An 11,052-nucleotide genomic window follows, 5' to 3' on the forward strand; every position below is an offset into this window, starting at 1 on the left:
CAGGCCTAACGTGGATCTCATTGACTCCTGCCTTAAACTCACCCCTTCCCAGCTTCCCTGTTTCTGCCGTCTGCCTCCAGAAGAATCTCAGCTCTGTGGGAGAGCAAACTATTTTTGTTTGATCTTTGTTTCTCCAACAGCTCAAGGGATTGGATTGAATTGGATGCCAGCTCACGCAGCAGTGTGGGCTTGTGGGTCTAGTGGATAGGGAATGTTGTGCTGACACAGATAAAGTCACAACTGTTTCAAAATAAGTTTATATAATCACACATTATATGGACTATTTGTGTGGCAGAATCCAGTGAAGGGGCTTTAAGGCTGGAGGAGACCCGGGACTGTTTGTGGGCCACAGGGAAGGGGCCTCGAAGATCAGAGGAGTCAGAGTGGAGATTGAAGGAGCCACTCCCAGAGGCCCAAGAAGCAGACGGAATGGTAATTACCCTCAAGGCGGTGAATGTGACTGCACCTGGCTGGACCACTCCTTTGACAACGGAGGCCCCATGCAGGGTTCACCTGGCACTTTTGATCTTGTTAAGAGTCCAGTCATTAACTGCAGTGACCAAGAGCACCTTGTGGTAGAGCCTTCCCAGCTTGTGTTGGTCTGATCAGCTGAAGTTAAGCACACTGTCCATTGACCCCATCAGAGTGAGGTCATTTTGGTTCTCTTCAAGAAGGTGAGAGACAGCCAACTAAGCATGTAATGGCATAAATAATCAGTTAACAAGCACCACTTCAGCATTTATTCCATGCTTAAGCCAAGCAATTCAGATCAATTCAACAAATGTTTAAAGAGCTCCTGCTGGGCTAGACATTGGAGATAACAACACAGACATAGAACCTGCTCTCAAAACTGAGTGTGGGGAAGGGGCAGGTTATAGAAAGAAATGATACAGTACAGAGGGACCATCAGGGATAGTGGACTCCTGGAAGCTGTGTGAAGGAGAGGGTGCTGAAGCTGTCTTAATAAAGGAAAGGAACATTGACAGAGGGTGGGGGTGGGTGCCAATCCAGGTAAGATAAACCATAGGATCCAAATCATGGAGATGTGAGAGGGAAGGACAAGAGCAAGGGTGGGAAACTGACCACTATGGCCTGAAGATAAAGGATGGAGTGTGGAGTGGAGTGGGACGGAAGTTGGGGCAAATTGAGGACAAATCTTTATTCAGTTTTATTCTGCTTCATGGCAATTGTGAGTGGAGTGGCCCTACCCAGGTCCCTTCAGATTTCAAGCTGCACTTCCACTCTTCAGATCCTGCAGCAGCAAATCATACTTGGGCTCAGGCATACTGACTTTTGACAAGAAAAGCAGCCTCCAAGGGGCAGTTGTCCTCCTTCCTGTTCCTAGTCCTTATGTATGTGTAAGGCATGTGGAAGACAGGATTTACAAAACACCAGCTGGAGAGAGGTAGACAGATGAAGACACAGAGACAAGAGAGACAGACACACAGAGAGAAGAGAGAGACAGACAGAGAGACAAGAGAGACAGAGACAGAAAGCCAAGAGAAACAGAGACAAGAGAGACAGAGACAGAGAGCCCCCACACTCAGGTGCTCTTGGCAATGAATAGCTACAGCCCTCCTGGGCTCCCCCATTCTCCTTTCTCCTTTGCCTTTAACCTGATTCCCTGGGTTTCTGAAGAAGCAAGCCCTGAGGACAACAGGAAGGAGTGGCCAGCAGCCTCTGGTCAGGGACAACGGCAGTGACTTCATTTCCTCTTTGGTCTCTATCCTGTCCCAAACCCTCCAGAGTCTCTACTTTAAGTGCCCTGGTCCTAGATTCCTCCCAACCATGAGGTGGCCTGGCTTTCAGAATGCTTCCAGCCCCTTTTGTCCAAACTAGTGGCCCTTACATAAAATGCCAGGCACACCCTCCCTGGCTTGAGAGAAGTGTGAAACATTCCTCCCACCTCCACCAGATTCCTGTAGCCTGAAGGCAAATGTGAGAAGGAGCGTCTGAGACAGAAAGAGCCATCAATGGGGCCATGTTTGATGTCATCAAACATTCTCTCCCTCCCTCTCTTTGGGTCTGGCCAGGCAGCCATCACCCTCTCCACCTGGCACCAAAAAACCACCAGGGAGCTTATCTTGGCTAAAGTCTAGTTGAGCTATATCTTCAAACCCTTTTGATTTACCAGTCTCAGAATTCTGTCAAAAAAAGGAAATGAGGTTAGCTTGCAATAAATTGTTCTTAAAACCACCATCCTGGTCTTATGTGATGGCTGCTTCCTTTTCTAAATGTCCACTAACCATCCCTTGAAGAATGCATTACAAAACATGAATAACGTATCTTATCATTTTTCTAGGCTCCCTGGCCTAGACTTATAGACTATTCTCTTCCTTTTCAGACCTCTCTAATGGAGATGGGGGCTATGTTCTGGGGGCTCAGAGGGAGAAGGGAGGGCATCTCCAGCCCTACTGAGCTCCTGGGGCCAAGGAGAACAGGTGGCTGACTCAGCTGGGTCTGGTGCCTTCCTGATGATGCTGGGAGCCGGGGACCCTATTTTTGGCCCAGTCTGGTCCACAAGGTACTGAGAGCTGACCGGCCCTGGAGCCGAGTCTGGAGGAGCTGGGGCTGATGGAGAGGATGATGGAGCCCACAGTGAGTCGTTTTCTAGACAGAATTGTCTGTATGTGGAACAAGAAACAAACCAATTGAAAACCTGGACATCAACGAATGCCAGCACCTGGGCACATGCCAGATCCCTGGGGAGGCCATGGGGATTGAGAACAGGGAGCAGGGGGATTCCTCCTTGGGATCCCAGAGTGAAAGTCTTAATGAAAGAGATTGATGATCACCAAACAATCCAAAAAGTTCATTGAGCCCAAGAGAAGCCTGAGACACAAAGTCAGAGATCAAATCAACCACTTCAATGAACCACCTTTCCATCTTTATTCAAAGTGAATCCTGAGAGTGTGGGGTGGGGCTGAGGGGGGGAGGGAACAGCAGTCCCGGCCTCCGAGGGTCTGTATCTTCTCCCGCTGTGAATGGCAACCCTGCAGGGGGTGAGGGGCTACCCCAATTCCCACAAAGACGGCAGTGGTGAGCCTCGGAGTTTTGGTACAGTATCCTTTCACTCTGGTCTGTTACAGCAAAGGGGTTTTAAACTAATTTTAAAACACCTTGGTCATTCCATGGTCCTCGATGCACAGGGGCCATCAGGAAATGGTGCAGCCTCCTTTGAGCTCCTTGAAGGGGTTCTTGTCCTCGGGGATCCCCTTCACAAGGGGGTCCTCACCAGACCTCTCCTCGATGTAGTCCCTCACTTCTTCACAACATTTTGAAACCTTTGAAAAAAGAAAGGGTGGGAGAATTGCTGCTGAGGGATGGAGGCCAGGCCCTAGTGCACAGAACACCCCCAAAGCCAGGCCACAGCAGAGGCATGGCTGGCTCCTATGTCTTCCTTTCCCCAACTTTTCCTGGAGTTTCGGATCCTCTGTAAGGCTTCAGCCTGCATGCTCTCCCTTGTGCTAAGTGATGAGAACCCTGCCGGCACCTTCCAAGGCAATGATTAATTTGGAGCTCTAGCAGGCACTGGGGTGGCAGAAAAAGAGAAAAACCAGCCCCTGTCTTCTAGGGGCAGACATTGGGCTTGGGGCAAAGACCCATGAGATAATCTGAGGAAGGGGATGCAGTCATGACCAGATGGTCAAAAGCTTCCTGCAGAGGCAGCCCCTGAGCCTTGAGAGAGCACATGGATTGTAAAAAGGGGTTGAGAGCTGAGCTCAGGGAGCAGCCAGGGTGGTTAGAAAATGCCTGCCTCACAGAGCAGATGTTGTGCTGCTGTGTGCCTGCAGCAGTCATCAGAATAATGTGGAAGGTATAAATGGAGTGCTGGGAAGCATTTAGAAGGCAGGTGGGCCTTAAATACCAATGCAGCCCAAGCACGTATGACTCTGCATGCCACGTACCATAGGAACAGAGACAAGAATGGCGGAGCCCTTCCTCAGGGAGCTGCGTGGCCCCCAGTGAAGAGTGCATCTTGGGCCATGAGCAATGGCCACGTGAAGGCTGACTGCAGGGGCAGCATTCTAGGGCCTGGGGGGGAGGGACGGCTCTGTCAGGCCTTGGACTTCCCAGGGCACATGAAGACACTGCTGCTTCTGCCTCTCCTTCTGCACCAGGGCTTTGGGAGCAGCAGGGACAGAGAGCTTGCTCCACAACCAGATCCATGACGCCTGAGTCTCACCCAAACCAGGAGTCCTGTGTTTCCCCTAACAAAGCAGAGCGTTCTTGCTGTGTGCCTGGTGATCCATCCCTAGAACATGAGCGAGGGAAGGAAAGGAGAGTGACTTTGTCTGAGCTGGCTCTGAAAGTGCCATGGATGTGAGTAGGGCATCCACATGACTGGTCCAAAGGGGGCATCCCGCTCCTAATCCCAGCTTATTGCACCCAACTTCTTAAGTGGCTCACCACCTGCCCTCTGGGAGTGGGTGGGGAGGGGGAGCTAGATGTGGGACTGGGAGGGACAGAGAAAGGGATAAGATGGCATCAGGACCCTACCCTCCTAGAGGCTTCAGAACAGAATTGGGGTACAATGTGCTCCCTGATAACCACCACCACCAGAAGAGCAGGAGGTGGGGCCCCCGACAATGGGCTCTCATGGGCACTGAGTCCCTGGCTCCAGCCTCATTCCAGGGTACCCTTTCCAGTTGGCCTGGAAGCATCAGCATTAGGAGCCACTGAGCATAAACCAGGGGCAGTCTGGCCACTGCCCTGCACCTGAGCCTCAGGACCTCAGTGGCTTCTGGCCAGCAAGGTCTTCACCTTTAAGCCATTCCCTAGGCCTGAGGCTTGACCATGAACTGCTTGGATCGGGAGCTCACACGGAATCCCAGCCCTCTCCTCACATCCCCTCCAATGAGCCAAGGTGCCCTCAGTCTATGCCCATAGAGCACGCCCTCTAGAGGGTCCTGCCAAGATGAATGGGCCCTGGACACAAGCCTGGTGATGGAGAGTATGTGTTGTCATTCAAGGCCTGGTCTTCTTGGGCTCAGATGCGCCTGGCAGCACAAAGCTAAGCATGAAGCCTCACTAGGGATGGGAGCTCTGCTCCCCCTGCCACTGCCCTCCCAGCAGCTGGCCTCTTGGGACCAAGGGCGCTCATTTGGAAGCCCCAACCAATTAGGTCTTTCAGTACCTTCCCTGCCTCAAACTCAGTCATCAAATCCTGGGCTCCCTTCACCCTACCTCCCACTCCGGGAGTCAGGGGCAGCTTTACCTAAGGTCAGGTGGGACAGAACAGACCCCCCTGGAAGGCAGGCCTCACTGCTTACCATATCTCCCATTGGCATGGGTCAGGAGAGAGGTATGTGAGTGTGGTGTGCATGTGTGATGTGCGTATGTTGTGCAAGTGTACATTTATGTGTGTTGTGTTAGTGTGTGTATGTGTGTTAATGTGTGCGTATGTGTGTGTGGTATGTGTTTGTGAGTCTGTGCATGGTATATGTGTGAATGTGTGTGTGGTGTGTGAGTAGGGGTATCAAGGTGTATGTGTTGTGATTGTGGTGTGTGTGGTGTGTGAATGTATGTGTATGTGTGTGATATGTGAGTATGGGTGTCAGTGTATGTGTGGCGTGTATATATGGGTGTGCATGTGTGTCAATGTGTGTGTGGTGTGTGAGTATGGGTGTCTGTGTGTGATGTGTATATGTGTATGTGTATATGTGTGTGGTATGTGAATGTGTGTGTGGTGCAAGTATGGGTGCTGTGTGTGTGTGCATGAATATGTATGCAGTGTGTGAGAATGGGTGTCAGGGTATATGTGTGTGAGTGTGATGTATAGATGTGTATGTGTGTATGTGTATGGTGTGTGAATGTGTGTGTGGTATGTATATGGCTGTGAGTGTGTATGTATATGTGTGTGGTATGTGAATGTGTGTGTTTTATGATGTAAGTTTATGGTATATGCATGTGTGTGCTGGTGTATGTGAAAGTGTGCGTGTGAGTGTGAAATGTGTGTGGTTTTTGTGTCACTCAAGCCTCAAACTCTAAGGCCCTGTGACTCCACTGATGGGGTCATCTTGAGCCTTTCTTGGCCATGTTCTCCCAACAGCTCAGCCCAACTGAGGGCTTCATCCACCATATTGGAAGCCTTCCTCCCTCTTGGTACATGTACCAAGAGCTACCTTGACACCAGGCCATGCTCAGGTTTCAGACCCCCAGAGCTGGGGCAAGGACTGCCATGCCCAGATCCATGGGGCAGACAGGTAGCGGCAGCCTGTCCTCAGCCCAGTGTCCAGCTGGAGGGCCACCATGCCAGGGAGGCCATCAGGGGAGGTCAGGAAGCTGGACAAGGACCCAGAGGCAGTGAGAGAGTCCTTGGGCCAGCAGCTCCATGTGGGGGACACAGCTATGGGAGAAACATTGTAAAGGAGGGAAGGAGCTGCTGGGGGTGGATGGGTACAAGATGTGCCAATGGGCAGGGGAGAAGAACTCATAAAGGAGGGGGGACTGACGGGGCTGAAGAAAGTCTTTGGCCCTATTCCAGCCAGGCTCTGATGCCTCCTTGGGCCCTGACTCTGAGTCTGTTTTATCATCTGTAATGGGGGGTTGGGGGAGAGCAGCTGCTCAAGGGGACCAGGGCCACTGGATCACAGAGTACGTGGGGGGCTGCTTAGGAAGGGCTTTAAACACCAAATGGAGCATTTTGTATTTGCTTCTGGAGGGAACAGGGAGCCCCCAGATTATGTTGGTTAGGGAGTGACGTGCTCAGACCTTCCTTTAGGAAGATCCCTTTGGCAGTGGAGGATGGACGGGAGCAGGGAGATGTGTGAGCAGGTGGCCAGCCGGCAGCAACTACCATAGTCCAGGCGCTCAGTGCTGAGGGTCTCCAGAGTGCGGATGCCCCAGAAGCCCTTCCTCCTCATCCTGGAGGGAACAGCCCCTTACCTCTTTCTGAGGCTCCGGAACAGTCCCTCTCCACTGTTTTTCTCTTTCTGACATCAGAATGAGTTTGCATTTCCTGGGTCCCACACTCCATGCTGCTGGGAAGTGGGGTGAGTGTGCAGGCTGGCCTGAGGTTGCAGCCTCATGGCCAAGGAGGGCCCTCAAGCACATCTGGAGGGGCTTCCTGGGGCACTCGAGTGGCAAGATCCCCTTTCCCTTCTTTCTCAGGAATGGGGCTGGGGAGGGGCTTCTTTTGCCCTTCAGTTCTCTGGGAGACTGGACAGAACTTTGGAGTCTGACTAGGGTTGTGCCCTAAGCCCTGGGCCATGACTCACAGAGAGAATGGAGGCCACATCACTGCTTCTGGTCATGGGGAGAGCTGGCTTCCCGTCCCTTCTCACTTTGACAGTGGGCACATGAAAGGTGACCCAGAGGTGATGGGCAGTCAGGTAGAGGGGGTGAGGCCCAGCTTTGGGTCACTGAGAAAGCCTTGAATCTGGGAGACACCAGAGAGCATGCATGACTAGAAGAGGTGGTCACCAAGGGAGTGTCGTGGAGGCTGAGAGCAAGAACATGCCATGGCAGAGGACACAGCTGAAAAGTCTGGCTGGGTCTCGTCTGCTCAGTCACCACCTAGCCCTGGGAGCAAAGAGCCGGGCAAATGAAGCCCTTCATGACCTTGCACTAGACACTCCTCACCTCATCCCCAACAGGGAGTGGGCTAACCCTGGCTTCCTTCTGGACATTCCCAGTGCCCCCTCCTAGGAGGCCAACAGCCTCCCCCTGTAAGGACAGCTTGTACCTACACCTGGACATCTGGAAACTATTTTTCTTTTGTCTTGGCATCCCCAGCCCCAGCTGGCCACTCATCAGTGGTTATTGATTGGCTGACAGATTGATTGATGCTACAGCTCAGGCCTTGGAAGCCTGGTGGCAGACGCTTTGTGTATCCCTACCTCAAAAGGCAACAAGAGGGACCCCACAAACAGAATGGAACCAAATGCTCCTCTCCTTCCTTCCCTTGCTTCACTTGGGCAGAGAGCCGGCAGGCAGACAGATGTGGGTCTGGCAATGGGGATGACCACTAACTGGGCTGCTGTTTGACCTCAGGATGCATTATGACCGTGATGATCCTGTGATGTGGAGGATTTGGGGAGAAATGCACCAACTGAAGTGTTTTCAGAGGCCATATGACGGGTGAAGGCCAAAGCAAAGCAGTGATGCATCATGGGTGGAGAGCCAGCCTCTGCACTGGGAAGACCTGCCTCTGACGTGTCCCCATGCTGTGGACCATGGGCAGCTAGCTATCCAAGGCCACGCACTGTAGTCAGTTGCTGGGATGACCTCATTTGGTAGGTTAGAACAAGAAGAATGGCGTGGGGCGACGGGGAGCATGGCAGCAGCCCCCATGAGCCTTCAGAATATTTCATCTGCTCTTTTGCAGGGATTGGTGGGCCCAAAGGCCTGGCAGGCAGGTAAGGAATGCAAGGGCCATCCCCGCAGTGCAGGTGATGAAGACGAGGCTTCAGATACAGCCTGCACCCCAGGGCCTGAGTGCCCTCCCCTGTACTGACCCTGAAGTCTCTGACCAAGCAGGTCACTGCAGAAGAGCACAGCTTCATGGCCTCCTGGGCTTGGTCAGGGGTCAGGCACGCATGTGAGTGGAGGGCACTAATGGCCTGGCCCGGGAGCCTTCTCCCTGCTCCCAGGATGGCCTAAGCAGGGGCAATCGCCGATGGTCTACCCCAATGTCATATCTTTTCAAGTCTGACTTGGCCAGGCCCCACCTCCCCAGGTACCTCCCCTGTCCCAGTCCTGGCCCTAGAAGTCCCAGGCCTCCCCAAAGAGGCCACTTACCACCATCCTTTCCAGCGTGACCTCTTTCTTCAGCTGGTCCACTTCCATCTTCAGCTTGTCCTTCTCCGTCAGGTCTTCGATATTGATCACTGGCATGCTGTCCCTGGGCTGGCCCTTCTACCAGAGCCTCACTTGCTCCCTCCTACCAAGGGCTCGGTCTACCTCACGGTCTGCCCTTCCCTGACTGGCTTATCAAGCCTGTCTCCTGCCCCTCTCCTGCCTGACCGCCCAGCCCAGGGTTTTAAAGCAACTTGACATAAGCTCTGCTTATGTGATTAAGCCATGGGTTTAGCCCTCTGCCCGAGGCTGGGGTCACTAAGTGTACAGTGTGGATTGAAGATAGAGGGGGTCTCTCCACAGCCCACTGTGGTTTTCCTTCTCAGTGAAATTGCATTTTTTTCTAAGTACTCACGGGATGATTCACATGCTTTCTCCTCATTTTTGAGGTCATTGGGGAAACTGACCTCTAATCCACAAAAGTGCTGATGTGATTAATCTGGTATTACGGGGCCCCAGGAAGAAGTGAGCATCATTCTGAGATCTGGACTGGAGCCAGGGGCCCTGGAATAAAAACACAGCCAGGGAGGAGCATGCACTGCCCACCAAGGCCGAGACACGGCCTGGGAGGAAATAGCTCCAGGAAAGTATTCAGAGCTGCTAAAACAATCACGGCTTGAGGAGAAAGAGGAGGGATGTGCCAACCAGGACCGCCATGTTTATTTATCCAGGCCTGGTTCCTGTGGGCCCTCCTCCAACAAGGGACTCAAACCACAGAAGGAGGAACTCGGGCTCCTGCCCTGCTAGGGTTAAATGCTAGGTGGCTTTACCAGGCATCCCTTAAGCTCCCCAGGGTTGGATTGGGGGACCGAAGATGGAGGAGGTCACTGTGGATTCTAAGGGGGAGGAGAAGGGCTGTCATCCAATCCTGGAGAAAGGGCAAAGTGCCCTCTAGACCATTAGCTGGGCCCCCAGCATTGCTGACTGAGAGAGGACCTGGAGGAGGCCCGTGAGCCCTCCTCCCTCCTTCCACCTAGCTCTGCTCCACCCGGACTCCGCTTGGGTGCAGAAGGGGTAGAAAGTTTCCCTGGCAATCATTCACTGCATTGCTTCCTATCTTCTTGGCAGGGGGTGAAGGAGAGTAATCAAAACAAGAGAAAGAAGGGTCTGGGAATCTTCTCCCTAAATGTACCCTTCATTCCTAAGCTTTTAATCAAGGATAAAAAACTGATGGGTGCCCCCATCCCACCCCCATGCTGCAGCTTCCTGCATGGCCTTTTCTTAATCTTCACCTGACCACTTGACCTCGGCAGCCTGTGACCCAGCAGATGATCCCTCTCTCCTCCTCAACACTCTTTTCTCCAGGTTTTTGGGACAAGGTTCTCCTGGTTCTCCTCCTTCCTGTACAATGGCTCTTCCATTGCCTTTGCTGGATCTTCTCCCAGCTCTTACCCAATAACAGTGAGGGTCCCTCAAGGCTCTGCCCTAGACCCTCTTCTTTTCTCCCTCCATACTTCACTTGATGATCTCATCAGCTCTCAAGGATTCAATTATCATCTCTATGCTGATGATTCACAAATCTTCTCATTTAGCCCTAACCTCTCTGCTGACCACCAGTCTCAAATCTCCAACTTCCTTTCAGACATCTTGAACAGGATGGTCCTGTAGGCATCTTAAACTCAACATGTCCAAAACAGAATGATTTCTACCTCTCCCGCCAAACCCTGCTCTCTTTCTAATTTCCCTATTTCTGTCAAGAATACTACCTTCTTCCCAATCACCCAGCCTTGCAACCAAAGTGCCATTCTTCATTTCTTTTTTTAAAATTTATTTTATTAATTTACTTTGATTTATCAACAATCACTTCCATATGCTTTTGAGTTTCAAATTTTTCTCCCCCTTCCTCCCCACCATCCTCCCCAAGACAGCGCACAATCTGATATAGGCTATACATTTATATTACTATTAAACATATTTTCACATTAGTGATGTTGTAAGTAAAAATTAAAACCAATAACAGAAGAGTAAAAAAAATGACAGCAATTCACTTCCATAGTTCTTTCTTTGGATGTGGACAGCATTTTCCATCCTGAGGCCTCTGGAGATGTCTTAGATCCTTGTAATGCTGAGAAGGGTTCAGTTTAACAATGTTAGTCATCGTATAACGTGGCTGTTATTGTGTACAAAGTCCTCTTGGTTCTGCTCACTTCACTCAGCATCAGACCATACAAGTCTTTCCAGGTTTTTCTGAAGTCAGCTTGTTCATTATTTCTTATAGCACAATAGTATTCCATTACATTCATATACCACAAC

The 11,052-nt window shown here is 51.6% G+C and overlaps 1 protein-coding gene across 1 annotated transcript; it reads right to left on the reverse strand.

Annotated features, from left to right (window-relative positions):
- Positions 1-2,865: 2,865 nt before the first annotated feature.
- Positions 2,866-9,211, reverse strand: GNGT1 (G protein subunit gamma transducin 1). The gene is made up of 2 exons (XM_020978582.1): positions 8,743-9,211; positions 2,866-3,284 (listed from the first exon to the last, which is right to left on the reverse strand). Exons 1-2 carry the CDS (start codon positions 8,836-8,838, stop codon positions 3,156-3,158), a joined length of 225 nt encoding a protein of 74 aa, XP_020834241.1. The 5' UTR covers positions 8,839-9,211; the 3' UTR covers positions 2,866-3,155.
- Positions 9,212-11,052: the final 1,841 nt, after the last annotated feature.

This window comes from Phascolarctos cinereus, unplaced genomic scaffold (genome assembly GCF_003287225.1).
Source record: "Phascolarctos cinereus isolate Bilbo 61053 unplaced genomic scaffold, phaCin_HiC Scaffold_4;HRSCAF=312, whole genome shotgun sequence".
Classification (NCBI taxonomy): domain Eukaryota; kingdom Metazoa; phylum Chordata; class Mammalia; order Diprotodontia; family Phascolarctidae; genus Phascolarctos; species Phascolarctos cinereus.